The sequence below is a fragment of the Salmo trutta genome, chromosome 23, assembly GCF_901001165.1.
Source record: "Salmo trutta chromosome 23, fSalTru1.1, whole genome shotgun sequence".
In the NCBI taxonomy this organism is placed as follows: Eukaryota; Metazoa; Chordata; class Actinopteri; order Salmoniformes; family Salmonidae; genus Salmo; species Salmo trutta.
Genome location: NC_042979.1, coordinates 4,361,621 through 4,377,521, shown reverse-complemented (window position 1 = coordinate 4,377,521; position 15,901 = coordinate 4,361,621). Strand labels below are relative to the sequence as shown.

General features: G+C 40.8%; 2 protein-coding genes across 10 annotated transcripts in view; one reads left to right on the top strand and one right to left on the bottom strand.

Annotated features, from left to right (window-relative positions):
• Positions 1-2,638, bottom strand: part of plgrkt (plasminogen receptor, C-terminal lysine transmembrane protein) — a 28,389-nt gene extending 25,751 nt beyond the window's left edge. Inside the window, exons 1-2 of the mRNA XM_029708555.1 lie at positions 2,547-2,638; positions 2,042-2,126 (exon numbers count right to left, since the gene is read on the bottom strand). Of these exons, the coding sequence (XP_029564415.1) occupies positions 2,042-2,122 (81 nt within the window). The 5' untranslated portion in view covers positions 2,123-2,126; positions 2,547-2,638. The remainder of the gene's footprint in view (positions 1-2,041; positions 2,127-2,546) is intronic.
• Positions 2,639-2,769: 131 nt separating this feature from the next.
• LOC115159118 (programmed cell death 1 ligand 1) lies at positions 2,770-15,525 on the top strand. Of its 9 annotated transcripts, XR_003868841.1 has the most exons (7): positions 2,770-2,881; positions 9,926-9,985; positions 10,108-10,458; positions 10,665-10,943; positions 11,727-11,846; positions 12,432-12,532; positions 14,734-15,525. XR_003868841.1 is itself a non-coding variant. In XM_029708549.1 (6 exons), the coding sequence occupies exons 1-6, from the start codon at positions 2,836-2,838 to the stop codon at positions 14,778-14,780; spliced, it is 903 nt and encodes a 300-aa protein (XP_029564409.1). In that variant the 5' UTR covers positions 2,770-2,835; the 3' UTR covers positions 14,781-15,525. The 9 variants fall into 9 exon arrangements, 7 of the variants coding, with proteins under 7 accessions (XP_029564409.1, XP_029564407.1, XP_029564410.1 ...); XR_003868844.1 differs by lacking the exon at positions 14,734-15,525 and having other exon boundaries at positions 10,665-11,249; positions 12,432-12,450; XM_029708549.1 differs by lacking the exon at positions 12,432-12,532.
• Positions 15,526-15,901: the final 376 nt, after the last annotated feature.

Sequence of the window (15,901 nt, the reverse complement as noted above, 5' to 3'; positions counted from 1 at the left end):
ACACCCAAGCCCCCAGTTTGGGAAACACTGGTCTAATTGACATGTTTAAAAATATACAGTATATCACAAAAGTGAGTACACCTCACATTTTTGTAAATATTTGAGTATATCTTTTCATGTGACAACACTGAAGAAATGACACTTTGCTACAATGTAAAGTAGTGAGTGTACCGCTTGTATAAGTGTAAATTTGCTGTCCCTTCAAAATAACACAACACACAGCCATTAATGTCTAAACCGCTGGCAACAAAAGTGAGTACACCCCTAAGTGAAAATGTCCAAATTGGGCCCAAAGTGTCAATATGTTGTGTGGCCACCATAATTTTCCAGCACTGCCTTAACCCTCTTGGGCATGGAGTTCACCAGAGCTTCACAGGTTGCCACTGGAGTCCTCTTCCACTCCTCCATGACGACATCACGGAGCTGGTGGATGTTAGAGACCTTGCACTCCTCCACCTTCCGTTTGAGGATGTCCCACAGATGCTCAATAGGGTTTAGGTCTGGAGACATGCTTGGCCAGTCCATCACCTTTACCCTCTGCTTCTTTAGCAAGGCAGTGGTCGTCTTGGAGGTGTGTTTGGGGTCGTTATGTTGGAATACTGCCCTGCGGCCCAGTCTCCGAAGGGACGGGATCATGCTCTGCTTCAGTATGTCACAGTAAATGTTGGCATTCATGGTTCCCTCAATGAACTGTAGCTCCCCAGTGCCGGCAGCACTGATGCAGCCCCAGACCATGACACTCCCACCACCATGCTTGACTGTAGGCAAGACACTTGTCTTTGTACTCCTCACCTGGTTGAGGAGTACACACGCTTGACACCATCTGAACCAAATAAGTTTCTTGGTCTCATCAGACCACAGGACATGGTTTTAGTAATCCATGTCCTTAGTCTGCTTTGCTGAAGACAACCGTTTGCGGGCTTCCTTGTGCATCATCTTTAGAAGAGGGTTCCTTCTGGGACGACAGCCATGCAGACCAATTTGATGCAGTGTGCAGCGTATGGTCTGAGCACTGACAGGCTGACCCCCCACCCCTTCAACCTCTGCAGCAATGCTGGCAGCACTCATACATCTATTTCCCAAAGACAACCTCTGGATATGACGCTGAGCACGTGCACTCAACTTCTTTGGTCAACCATGGCGAGGCCTGTTCTGAGTGGAACCTGTCCTGTTAAACCGCTGTATGGTCTTGGCCACCGTGCTGCAGCTCAGTTTCAGGGTCTTGGCAATCTTCTTATAGCCCAGGCCACCTTTATGTAGGGCAACAATTGTTTTTTTTTCAGATGCTCAGAGAGTTCTTTGCCATGAGGTGCCATGTTGTACTTCCAGTGACCAGTCAGTATGAGGGAGTGTGAGAGCGATGACACCAAATTTAACACACCTGCTCCCCATTCACACCTGAAACCTTGTAACACTAACGAGTCACATGACAACGGGGAGGGAAAATATCTAATTGGGCCCAATTTGGACATTTTCACTTAGGGGTGTACTCACTTTTGTTGCCAGCGGTTTAGACATTAATGGCTGTGTGTTGTGTTATTTTGAGGGGACAGTAAATTTACTGTTATACAAGCTGTACACTCACTACTTTACATTGTAGCAAAGTGTCATTTCTTCAGTGTTGTCACATGAAAAGATATACTCATATTTACAAAAATGTGAGGAGTGTACTCACTTGTGATCTACTGTATATATATTGAACCTTTATTTACCTAGGCAAGTCCGTTAAGAACAAAATCTTATTTACAACACAAGTGTGGCATCAGGCTATATTTTTTTGACTGTATTTACTGCTATGTGCGGCACTGCCTCCTAGAAGTAGAAAAATACATAGGGAGACTTAACATCTCAGATAATGTGAATATTCTCTGAATAATCACCATAATTATTTTATAACGTTAACATTTTTATTGGTACGTATGACCGGCATGTCAGTAGAGATGATTCAGACTCCTCTGTATAATCTGTACACGTTTATTATCCCATCCTCTCATAGGGAAATTCATTGGAATCTTTGGTAGGCTATGTATAAGCATCTCACCTGGAGCCGTGCGTTGTGCAGCATGAACTCCTGCTGCTTCTTGAAGTTCTGGTCCATAGATTTAGACAGCATAAAACCCATGGTGCTGGTTTAGATAATAAAATGAAGCCACATGTTATGAGATAAAGCAAGGGTCAGGGCCCTGGTAAGTAAGATGTGCATACTAATGTAGGTAGCTGGGCCGCCAACAAAACAATGAGGATTTATATGGTAGCAACTGCTGCTAGCTAAACAATATGTAGCTATAGAGCACTGCTCAATGAATGACATTCCATGGGTACAAAAATACGTTTGTTAAATTTATAGCTAGCTAAAACTGTTATTAAACGTGTGACACTCGACGCCTGCTAACAGTAAGTGGCTAGCTAGTGGTGCATTGAATCATTATTAGCTAGCTAAGTCAGCTAGCTACTAGTAGTAGTTGGCGCGTTAAGGCAAACATTTGAAATTATTGCACGCTGTATTGAAAAGCCACGTCGATTTGCTGTGGCAGTGAAAAACATACCTTTTATTTTATGTCGCTATTCTATGAATGTATTTATTTAGCTAGTTAGTTATGATTAATGTGTGCTGCTCCGCCAAAGTTTCCTCTTCCCAAGTTCTATGGGCACGTTCACGCAAGCAAGCATGCGCTGCCCACAACACACAGGCGTATCACTCATTGGTCAGAGTTTTGACATTGAGGGATTTATTTTATGCTGTCCGGAATTGAACCGGGCAAAAGCCCGAACGCGGAGAGAGAGAGGAGAAGGCAACATCGTCCATGGCTTTTGCATAAAATATAATTGTTATTGATGAAGATCAGATACAATTTTATGACCAATTTATGCAGAAATCCAGGTAATTCCAAAGGGTTGACGTACTTTTTCTTGCCACTGTATCTGTTTTCGAGTGCACTTGAAATATGCATCATGCAATACGAATTGCTTTGATCGTATGAAGAGGTAACTCCATTTAGCCAATGTATTGAAAGCTAGCCAATGGTAGTTTGACTAGCCTAGCCAGCTATTGTAAATGTCAGTTTTGTATTTAATTAGCAAGCTCTCTCTCTGTCAGTGAATTCACATTTTGAATCATGGTTTGTCTTATTTCAAGTCACTAGCTGCAAACTTAAAGAAACATTGAATGATATACTTTGCATAGAAACACACAAAAAAACATGTAGATAGAACGGTGTGTGTGTGTGTAATGTAGGCTAGAATGGAGGTTTAAAAACGACAGCTGCATATGCGCCAATACATATGGCATATGTACACATTTTTAACCTGGCAAGTCAGTTAGGAACAAATTCTTATTTACAATGACAGCCTACTCCGGCCAAACCCTAACCCGGATGACACTGGGCTAATTGTGCTCAACCCCATGGGATTCCCAATCACGGCCGGTTGTGATACAGCCTGGATCGAACCAGGGTCTGTATTGAAGCCTCTAGCACTGAGATGCAGTGCCTTAGACTGCTGCGCCACTCGGGAGCCCAGAACATAAAGTATACCTTGCAATACAAACTTCTCAGTTGTAGAATTGTACAATGTGCCTTGCAATAAAATAACCAGAGTTTGATTCCTAAACCAGATGAGTTCTCAAATAGCAGCTGCCCAATATGGGGCGGCAGGTAGCCTAGCGAGATCCTATTGGCGGGTTCTAGCATTAATTTGCATATAGGGTTCGCCTACTCTGTGAAGTGCGCGTGTGCAATAATTCAATTCGCCCTTGCACTCCTAAACAACGCAATTTTTAGAAACTTTGGCAAAGGGTAAAGTCTACAAAACGCAGTCCACTCTGTTACAGATTATCGCCAAACAGTTTTCTGTTTCCAAAACTATAAAATGTTTCGTCGTTAGTAAAATTGCAGAATGTCGGCCAAAATCCATCTTTCGCCATATTCTCCCACTGCCGGCCACTGGGCTTCCTCTCATCACCATATATGGAAGTGAGTGGAAACGCCAACCAAATGCTTCACATTTATGCATCCGGTGAAATGTCTGGCTCATTGTTCTGTGCTTGCTATTCAAAATAACTGTTCGTCACTTGTTTGTGTCACTTGCTAGCTAGTTAACCAACTTCAGCTAACTGTCACGTCAAACATTGAACCTGGAATGACAGTACACGAGCTGCATTTTGGTTTGTTTGAACTTTTTTTCTGTTGGCATTTACTTGGATATGTCCATGATAATGACGTTGATGCGAAAAAAGTTGTCACGTCTGGGCACTGTTCACCATATTTATGGTACTACAGAGATTGAAATTGAAACATTGTTTGAGGTCAGAGGAGGGAGACAGCGAGGCCTATATTAACCCCTGCTGTACCGAACAAAATGCTAGGCTATAGAAGCAAGGAGAAATAATGTGCTAGTTGAGATAAATACAAGAGAAGATTCGGACAGCAACATGAACATGATATTCTTATGGAGGTGAAGTGTTAATTTTTAGATGGAACTGTTAGCAGGAATAGGTTTGTCTGTTAAAGCAAGGCTTGGAACAATGCTCATCCAATCAGCATCCAGGATCCAAACAACCTGTTCTATAATGTAAATGTCATGCATATACATTTGAGTAAGGAGTCAAATAGCAAAAGGTGTCTCAGGCAGTATTTTAAGTATCTAAATATTGTGTTACTAGCAATCAAGGTACAGTGCATTCGGAATGTATTCAGAACCCTTTACTTTTTCCACATTTTGTTACATTACAGCCTTATTCTAAAATTGAAAATTGATACTCCACAATGACAAAGCAAAAACAGGTTAAGACAGTTTTGCAAATGTATTACAAATAAAAAACAAATCACATTTTCATAAGTATTCAGACCCTTTACTCAATACTTTGCTGAAGCACCTTTGGCAGCGATTACAGCCTCGAGTCTTCTTGGGTATTACGCTACAAGCTTGGTACACCTGTATTTGGGGAGTTTCTACCATTCTTCAAAGCAGATCCTCTCAAGCTCTGTCAGGTTGGATGGGGAGCAACGCTGCATAGCTATTTTCAGGTCTCTCCAGAGATGTTCGATTGGGTTCAAGTTAGAGGTCGACCGATTATGATTTTTCAACGTCGATACCGATTATTGGAGGACCAAAAAAAGCCGATACCGATTAATCGGACGATTTCAAAAATAAAATAAATTTTAAAAAAGTCAGTTAAGAACAAATTCTTATTTACAATGACAGCCTAGGAACAGTGGGTTAACTGCCTTGTTCAGGGGCAGAACAACAGATTTTTTACCTTGTCAGCTCGGGGATTCGATCTAGCAACCTTTCGGGTTACTGGCCCCACACTCTAACCACTAGGCTACCTGCCGCCCTACAATATTGCCGTCGAGAAATGAGAGCTTTACCATTTATGCCAAAAGCCTGGGCCTCTGATGGAGACTGTAGAACTGTCATCAACACATGCTTCAGTATTCCCCCTTCTCTCTATGTGTGCCCAGGTCCCACAGGCGTATCGAAAGGATCCCACCCTGGTCACCAATGTAGCTGACTGATGTAGAGAGAGACAAGGGCCTCAGCAGAATGCAATCTAAAGCTTGTGTGGTCCAGAGATGAGAACTCTGGGCTCCTGACAGGGAGAATAGAATTCTCCCCACTGCATGTTACAATAGTAAAATAATCTGTTTTGTTATCTGTTAAACTGATTCTACATAGAATTTAGTCTTTGAGATGCTCAAACAAGCATGTGTATCTGTAGTGGGTGTTTTTCAACTCTAAAATGCACTAGACTCTGTAAGACAAAATCCACAAAGAAAAGACAACAGGCAAATGCATATGTGGTCCTAATGCCTAAATAGTGACGGCGGGGCTAGTTCAAACTGCAGTAGGATGGTTCTCCTCACAGGTGAGTGAATCAGCCCATGCTTGGTGAATAGCACTTGGTTGATCTCTGGGAACAGGACACAGGAGAGATGAATAGATGGTGAGAGACAAGAATTGATCAAATAAATCATCAATGTAACTTGTGAGCTAGAAAATGAACATCCTGACAGTCTGAGGCAGGCTGCACTGCATTCATCCTACTATTGATAGGGATAATGTGTAATTTCATATTTGGCAGTATGAGTGAAATTAGTGGGTCACACCTTGATGACTGTATTAGATTTACACTACGTGTCCTATACATGACTAATTTAGGAAAGGGAGAATTTTAGCTAGCTGGCTAGCTAGCCATCGGAGGACAACAACACAACGAGATGCAACTATTAAACGTTTTTCTGTCAATGAGTTTTCTGTCTATCTTCTTACTGTACTGTCTTTGATAGTACCGGGGATAGTAAACGAGTTTTGATTGGTTTACAGGTTAACACTCGGCAGCGTTTGCCTGTCCAGCCACATACAGTACTTTGAAAAAGTGTGCAAGAATTGACAATGCCAACAAACAGAAATGTTTTCAAATAAACATACACAATATATAAATAACAGCTCCTCCCTTGACAGAGATCGATCATCTAAAAACTAAAGCAGATAGCTTGATACGGCCCACCTGAGTTAAAATAAGAACGGGGCCCTCCTGTAGAGGAAGGTTCATAGGGATAGTCTAAAAAATCTATATACAGCTTTGGTTGAGGAAATGGTGCCCACTAGTGAAGATTATATTATATTGTATTCATGATGACGTTTTATTTTTTTTAATTTCACCTTTATTTAACCAGGTAGGTTAGTTGAGAACGTGTTCTCATTTACAACTGCGACCTGGCCAAGATAAAGCACAGCAGTTCGACACATACAACAACACAGAGTTACACATGGAATAAACAAACATACAGTCAATAATACAGTAGAAAAACAAAGTCTATATACAGTGAGTGCAAATGAGGTAAAATAAGGGAGGTAAGGCAATAAATAGGCCATGGTGGTGAAGTAATTACAATATAGCAATTAGACACTGGAATGGTAGATGTGCAAGTAGAGATACTGGGGTGCAAAGGAGCAAGATAAATAAATAAATACAGTATGGGGATGAGGTAGTTGGATGGGCTGTTTACAGATGGGCTATGTGCAGTGATCTGTGAGCTGCTCTGACAGCTGGTGCTTCAAGCTAGTGAGGAAGATATGGGTATCCAGCTTCAGTGATTTTTGCAGTTCGTTCCAGTCATTGGCAGCAGAGAACTGTAAGGAAAGGCAGCCAAAGGAGGAATTGGCTTTGGGGTAGACCAGTGAGATATACCTGCTGGAGCGCGTGCTACGGGTGGGTGCTGCTATGGTGACCAGTGAGTTGAGACGTTACTGTTTTATATAAAGGAAAATGTATCTCCAGTCTCATACAATTAAGATGTATTTGTAAAGGGAGGGTCGGTACGGTTATTGTAGTTTAGGTTAATTAGTAACTTTGGCAATAAACAACTAAATTGTCTGGGTAGGGTGTTCCTTTGTAATCGGTCCTTTTGGCTCACTGCCTGTTCAGGTTATTCATAGTAGACTGCTGGGCTTGTCCCTTCACTGTAAATTCAGAATTCTTCCTTGTAAAGGAAATGAGGTATTTGATCATAGTTGCTACTAGGCTACTCGCAAACTTTGTGTCCAGCCAAAGTGAAGGCATTTCACATGCACAGTCGCTATCAGGAAACTGCATGGTTTGAGGGGGAGGAGAATTACAGTACGGGAAGCAGATAGGAATATAAATACTGCGCTACAAAACAATATATGTTACAGCTGTGATATGATTATGAAAGAGCCTCTGAAGGAACAAGGAATACTTCTATTAAGGTAGAAGACTGCATTTAGTGAGTGCTGAACTTCATGTAGTTTATATGCCAACACATTTGGCTTAATTGCTTTTATTTTAAAACATTGTGATAGATTATGCAGTCTCATGAGATGCTTCTAAAGTTATCTTTAAGTGTATGCAAGTAGGGTAATAATGGTCTAGTATCTTCTTTTTTTTGCCATTATATTTTTTGTTGACTTTTACTCAAAGGCGTTCCCAAATCCACTAATCTCAGGTTAAATACAGAAATGCAATTGTTATGTTTCAATATCCCCTCTGTTCTGCACAGATCTTTTTCATGTTTTTCTACATATATATTTCCCATGGTATATTATTGTGCTGTGATAGAGTCCTCGAATGGACTATATCTCTTATCTAGATTATTTATCTTTTTTTGATCAATTGTTTTATTATATGTTCAAGCAAAAAGCAGAATAAATCATTGGACAAATAACAATTGGAATGTCAGCACACCCCAACAGATTTTTGAACGTGGGTTTATTCTATTGATTAGTGCAATTCACTAAGCTGTACTGAGCCTGATTGTGTTCCATTTGTTTACATCCACTATTCTTGTGTGTGTATGTGTGTGTGTGTGTGTGTGTGTGTGTGTGTGTGTGTGTGTGTGTGTGTGTGTGCGCGCGCGTGCTGACTCATACCAGTATGGTCTAATCATGAGGTTGTCTGTGAAGTTCGAATGATGAATGTGCATGAAATGTTTGCAACATAACAAGAGATTAATATAAATACAGTGCATTCAGAAACTGTTACGTTATAGCCTTATTCTAAAATCCATTAAATACACATTTTCCTCATCAATCTACACACAATACCCCATATTGACAAAGTGAAAACAGGTTTTTAGAAATGTTAAAAAATAAAAACAGAAATACCTTATTTATATTCAGTATCCAGATCATTTACTATGAGACTCGGAATAGAGCTCAGGTGCTTCCTGTTTCCACGAATCATCCTTGAGATGTTTCTACAACTTGATTGGAGTCCACCTGTGGAAAATTCAATTGATTGGATATGATTTGGAAAGGCACACACCAGTCTATATAAGTTCCCAACAGCGCATGTAAGAGCAAAAACCCAAGCCATGAGGTTGAAGGAATTGTGCGTAGAGCTCCGAGACAGGATCGTGTCGAGGTATAGATCTGGGGAAGGGTACCAAAAAATGTCTGCAGCATTGAAGGTCCTGAAGAACAGTGGCCTCCATCATTCTTAAATGGAAGAAGTTTGGAACCATCAAGACTCTTCGTAGAGTTGGCTGCCCTGACGAACTGAGCAAATCGGGGGAGAAGGGCCTTGGTCAGGGAGGTGACTAAGAACCCGATGGTCACTCTGACAGAGCTCCAGAGTTCCTCTGTGGAGATGGGAGAACCTTCCAGATAGACAGCCATCTCTGCAGCACTCCACCAATCAGGCCTTTATGGTAGAGTGGCCAGACGGAAGGCACATGACAGCCCACTTGGAGTTTGCCAAAAGGCACCTAAAGGACGCTCAGACCATGAGAAACAAGATTCTCTGGTCTGATGAAACCAATGTGTCAGGTCTGGAAGGAACCTGGCACCATCCCTACAGTAAAGCATGGTGTTGGCAGCATCATGCTGTGGGGATGTTGGTAATTATGGGATATTGTGTATAGATTGATGGAAAAAACGATTTAATCAATTTTCGAATAAAGCTGTAACGTAACAAAATGTGGAAAAGTCAAGGGGTCTGAATACTTTCCGAATGCATTGTAGGCCCATATTCTTTTTCCTTTGGGTCACCAGTTGCTGACTCGCTAGAGAACAAGCTCAGACCAGCCTTATAAAGATGTAGGATCTTCATTTGATCACTCTTGTTGCTGAGCATTTTCCTGCTCAGCAGGAAATGCAAACTTGTAGTGTATTTCAGTTTTTAAAAGGCTTCTAAAGTTTAATTTCCACTTTGAAATTTCAGACTTTATTTGCCCTAACGAAAAATGTATCAACCCCTACAGAAATGTCCATTCATTACAATCCACATGAAAATTCACATTTCCTGTTGCTGCAGGATTATTTTCCTGCTGTAACAAACTGGCTCCAATTAAGGTCCTACATCTGTACAGTAGTTTTAGTGTGTTCTATTTAAATGGACTGACTCATAATTCCACTTACAAAAGGATGTGGTTGCAACATTTCATATGTTTTCTTTCTTCTCTAGTTAGAATGGAGCAAGCCTTTCTTTTGGTTTTACAAGTAGTCTTATGGCCCACTCTTGCAGGTATGTTATTGATATTTTTAAGTACTCAATGCAGTACAATACAATAGAGACTCAGGGACACATTTAAAAGTTTTGTTTAGTTCATAGAACCCCCCCACCTCTCGTTCTCTCTTTCCACACAGCCTTGTTCACAGTGGAGGTGGACAGTCCATTCCACGTGGCAGAGTTCCACGGTGTTGTCACCATGGGTTGCAGGTTCCAACCTGGGGGCCAGGGCCCAAACTTGTCAGTGATATGGCATCGCATCTGGCCTCCTCCAGTTGTGGAGGTGTACAGGCTGGAGAACAGACAGGAAGACCTCACTTCCCAGAATCCCCAGTACCGTGGCAGGGTACGATTGGTGACGGAGGAGATGGCCAATGGGTGGGCCAAGCTAGAGGTGTCCATGCTGAGGATCAATGACTCTGGGACCTACCAATGCCTCGTGGAAATGTCAGGAGCTGATTACAAACAGACAACTTTGACTGTTAAAGGTCAGTCATGAATCTGTCAGTGTAACAGAACATTACTCTAGGCTAATTCTAATTTCCAGTCTTTCAGTATTGAGTAATAAACTTTAATAAACTTTCAAATAATTGTGGTAACACTTTTAGTTGCTCGTAAAACTGTAGTAATGCTGTAATTACACTTTATATTATCATGTTACATAGTAAAGTTTTTACATTCATCTATCTTTTAGCCTCCTATAAAACTATTGTTAAAAGCATGAAGAGACGTAGGGGAGATGAGGTAGAGCTGGTCTGTGAGTCTGAGGGCTATCCTCTGGCCACTATGACCTGGAAAGACAGGAGTCTCAGGAACATTAAGTCCAATGACACCACTGTTAGAACTCCAGACCAGCTTTTCCAAGTCACCAGCAAGATAACAGTGAAATCCTCTGACAAAAACAACTACACCTGTGCCTTGGTGGAGAAAGGGGAAGTTCCAAAGGGTCCATCAGCCAGGTTTGACATCCCAGGTAGGAAGTGAATTTGATCATGTTTGATAACACTTCATTTGAAGGGTACCTCAATCAGGACTTCATAACACATTCATAACTCATACATTCATATTATTCATAACGCATGAATAAGCTGCTTATGCACTGCTTATAAATGTGTTATGAAGTCCTTATGTAGGTACCCTTCAAAATGTGTTATCCCCTGTTTTTTATTTCCACTTGCAATGTCTGGCCTCACACCTCTTGCTTGACACCGATACCCTAGGAATGAGACTCTGTGACGTTGTACTGACTGCACAAGGTAACGGAAACTAGGAGGTTATGGTGAGGCCTACACTATTTTTTTGCATTGAGTGTAGATATGTTGTTGACTTTAAAAGGTGCTATAAACGGGTGCATTCCTCAACGATCATGGTGTCAAAGCGTAGTATTTACCCTTCCATTCAACAAAACACATTTGTAGGAGTTCTACGTCAACGTGGGAGGAAAAAGGCTTTTAAAGATGGTAATGGAGATGGATGCTCTTTATCTCCACTATCTTTCCATGAAAACCAAATTTCATCCATTTCCGACACGTCTGAACTACTGGTGGTCACTGTCGGTTAAAATTTAGGGAAGTTCTGTTTGCACCGGCCTATCTGGTGTAATATCGGGTTATTTCCAAAATGCTTGTTTGTGTTTTGAACTTCTAACTGAGAACATTTGCAACTTCTTGTTATGTATTATTTGTTACGTCAGCTATATATATATTTGACAATGCAAAATAACATTGTGAGCCTCTCAATCTTTTTTTCTTCACAGATGAAATAGACCTACCAGCAATTCATAGTAAATATAACACCCTTTCTATTGCGTTGGGCACATCACTGACAGTGTCCATGGTCATTGCTGCTGCCATCTTTGGCTGTCGCAGATGGACAGGTAACTTTTCTGCTGTTCTTACTTGATTTGCACACATTTTTGTCTCAGGTTTACTACAAAGAGTTTCCACTTTGTTGGTTGCTGAGATAGAGACTAGATGATGTCCTGTAAACTCTAAAGGTGTAGAGATGCTGTTGAGACCAGAATAATCAATGAGATGGTGTTTTTCGACTCATGATCTTGTGACAATGCACGTTCTTAAACTATCCGAACTGCTACGTGTGAAAACACACCCGCATACACGATTTCTGTTTTTGTGTCAGGGGGATTTTACATGTTGTAAAGTCATGTGGGTGGTTTCTCAATATAGGCCTAGTCATTCCTTATATTTAGAATAGTCCCCTATCAATCTTTTGGTTCAATCTTTACGGTATTACATAGTATTTTAAGACTGCGTGTTAAAATGAGTTAGAAAGAGGAAAGTCCCAAACTGCCTTTGACAGTAAATACTAGACAGTGACGAATGCAGTTACTACTTAGTAAGTAATAACCGTAGTAGGTACAGCAAAATATCTCTTGCAACATGGAGTGGAACGGAGTATAAACTATTGTAAACTATAGCCTGCTTTATCATTCTGCTCACAGGGAGGCCCAGGGATCCCAGCACCCCAAGCACTAACACCCTCCTGGATTAGCAGAGATGGGACCTAGACCCCTTTAGTGTCTAGCAGCTTCAACTGGCCCTGGTAATAAACTGTCAGAGGGTCACACAGATGACCTGTTCCAGGAGGTAATAGAGAAGGAGCTTGTCAGGACTGTGCTGAAGCTCCTCACTGAGACCGAGACTGTAAAACTGTGTGCAAAGGACTGAGAACACAAAAGACTCATGCACACACACGTACACTCACATTGACTCTGTCAGATAAAGTTTAATCATGTTACATTTACTGATACCTCAAGAACATGTTTTACGTTTTTATATTAACAACACATTTCACAATTGTTTTGATAACAACAAACCACTGATAATGTGCTTATACCCAGTGGCGATTTTAGCATGTAAATCTTGGTGGGGCAAATGCCACCATTTTTTTAATGCATGCCAGCAAAGACACAACAATACAATACACAACACTAAACAATACATTAATTGCACTATAACAGTGACAAACGGTGCCTACATAAAGCTGTCCCAACAGCACCATGGAGTGAATCCTTACCACTGCTACACCTGGCTATCAGTGGAGCCTCGCCTGGCAGCGAAACAGTTCATTCAGCCTCATTTACTGACTTTTTAAAAACATACCTGATATGGCTGACTTACTTAAACAAATGTGGTGTCTACTCACTCCTTGTGGATTTGTGTAAGTCGATAAGAACCTCATTGTCCTTCAATAATAAAGAACACCAACATGAGGTTTGAATTTTGAACCATACACAAACATTATTACATTTATGTTCAGTAAATTCATAATGTTTGTTCTTTATCATTAACACTTAATTCTAAAGCGCAAGCAAACAAGCTGCGACAAGGTAGGCCTATTAGTTCAGCACTTTAAAAATGGACACCGACAGAAATTCAGATAGATTCAGATAGTGAGAGAGATGCAGTTAGCCTACCATTTGAAGTATTTTATTTGGCCTATGTGGTCTAAAAAGGAAGGAAAATACAATCATAGACAATATACCGACACACAGACAGTGCAAACAAAACGACCCTTGCAATATATACTGGAAATACATGAACTTTTTGTTGAAAACAAATATTTGAATGGGAAGAGACTGTCACTGGCCAACATGTTTACAGACCGAATAACATTATATAGTATCCCCTCCTCGTGAAGAAAAGCACATGAGCTAATTTATGCAGCAGCATACAAGATGTTTTTGGACTCACCATTGTTGTGCTGTGGTCACTTGAACAGGAAGGTGGTTCCTTCTTGTGGGAAAATGTTGTCTTCAAAGGTGCTTTCAAGACAACTGGGAACGCTGAAAAAAACAAGGTTGAATCATGACGTCAGTGATCTTCAGGTCGGAACTCTAGTTCCCGGCTTGGAATTCTGAGTTGGATGACCGTTCAAAATGTATTTTCCCAATCTCAGCATGTTTTTTTCTACGTTTCCAGTTGTCTTGAACTCACTGAAGTTTGAGATTTCCCAGTTCCGAGCTTCTAGCTGTTTTGAACGCAGCAGAAGTCATGCTGGATTGACAGCATGGCCAATGTATTCAACCTGTTTTAAATCCTTAAACCCAGACTTGGACCACAAACCCTCTCCACCGAATAACAGGCAGGGGAAGCAAAATAGTGATTGCTTTGCAACGCTTGCAGTTAGCCACTGATTCCTTCCAAACCACTCATTGTTGAATTTGCGATTTCCGACTTGTTGTATAATGTTAATGTCCAATGGCCGTTGAGCACCGATACCTTTTTATCTATAATTTATCTTCATATGACAAGAATTGAAAAGGATTTGCCAGTAGATTGTCGAAGTGATTCATAATGATAACTGCTTGTCTAGCAACTAGCTAAGATTTTGAACGTAACATCTGTATCAATCAAAGCTACAGTAGATATAACGTGATTTGACATTTTATCTGTGGCCAATAACCCTGAGCCTTCTTGGATGGGCACTTCTAATGTAAATCTATGGCAGCACCCAAGGGGGCTAGAACTGCCTAGCTCTCCCTGTAGATTCTGCGGTAGATGTAGTGTCCCCATGGGTGACAGAACACTGAGCCAATCACGGCGCAACTAGAGAACATTACCAATGCCTACGCTCTGTATATTCCTCTGGCTGCCCCTCCACCACAGAAAGCACTGAGCTAGGCTGAAACACTTGCATTTTGGAGCTGTCTTACTCAAGAAACAGACCATGTTTGTAGGCTGCTTTATTAACTCTATGTGACATGAATTAATGCCAAAATAATATATTTTTTTGCTTAACAGGTGGGGCTCAAAACAGGTGGGGCTCTGCCCCCTCCTGCCCTGAATGACGGGTCGCCACTGCTTATACCACATTTACTTGCTGTATATGCTGTACCTTTACTATGTATAATACAGAGATAATAACATGTTACATGTTTATACAGAGATGTCCCATGTTGGGGGATGTTATTGAAAAAACAGTTCACCTCCATGCTCACCATGAAACTCCAGAAAGCAAATGGGTGATTTCAGCCACAGTTTTAGTATTGCTCATATTAATGCAGTTATTGACAGTACCTCAAGGATTTTATGCTGTTTGATACTCATTATGAGTCTAACCATTTGCTGACCACAGTTTCATTTTCAGTCCGGTGTACAATTTCCTGTAAAACAAACTGTCTAAAGACAGCTGTGCCGAAGCAAGGAAATACTCTTGACATTCCCACAAAATAAAACATTCAGTCATCAAACAAACTCCAGTCATCAACTCTGCTCTTCTTTCTAATTACCATAATATAACATTGTAAAACAACTGACACATGATGTGCCTTGATAACGGTTTGCTATTTGTGACAGTATGCTTTGTTACACAAGGAAACAGACAATGATTTCCCAGCATCTCCACCCTGTGAGGATCTTTTCCTTATTGATGTTGTCTTACCTCAGATATCAATGCCTTTCTTCTGTTGTCCCCAATTTATCTATTGTTCTACCATGGTGTTAAATAACATAAGCCATTCGTTTGGAAGGGCATTTTTCTTCTGTGCATAATCATAAGGATCACAATTAAAATGATCTCTTTCCTCTGCATTTCAAACAAATGAGTGAATTACTGGCCAACATGCTCTGTTGTTGCATTGAACTAACAACCAAAGTATGATTATCCTACAGAAAAGTCTGGTGGTTTCCAGTGCCTCTGACCTCCATTGTGTAGAGCACCCATTAGTGGTCATTACTCATTATTACAATGCTCAGCTCAAAATGGGAGTCAAGCCTGGGCTTCTGAGGCTAGAATAAATCAAGGGTTATTTGTGTAATGTATGTGGTGTTTGTGAATAAATGCCTAGCATCATCACATAAGAGCTTGGTAGTCAGGAAGCCCATATGCCAACAATGTAACAAATGGATACATGAGTCATCAGATCTAATCTAAAATACATGTATGATCTATTTTATGTTTTGTACACGT

Excerpts from the sequence above, each read along its gene's own strand:
- LOC115159118 (XM_029708547.1), top strand. The coding sequence starts at position 2,836 with ATGAAGATCAGATACAATTTTATGACCAATTTATGCAGAAATCCAG. Across the intron at positions 2,882-9,925 it reads CAATTTATGCAGAAATCCAG|TTAGAATGGAGCAAGCCTTT; the intron begins GTAATTCCAAAG and ends TTTCTTCTCTAG. Across the intron at positions 10,944-11,726 it reads AGCCAGGTTTGACATCCCAG|ATGAAATAGACCTACCAGCA; the intron begins GTAGGAAGTGAA and ends TTTTCTTCACAG.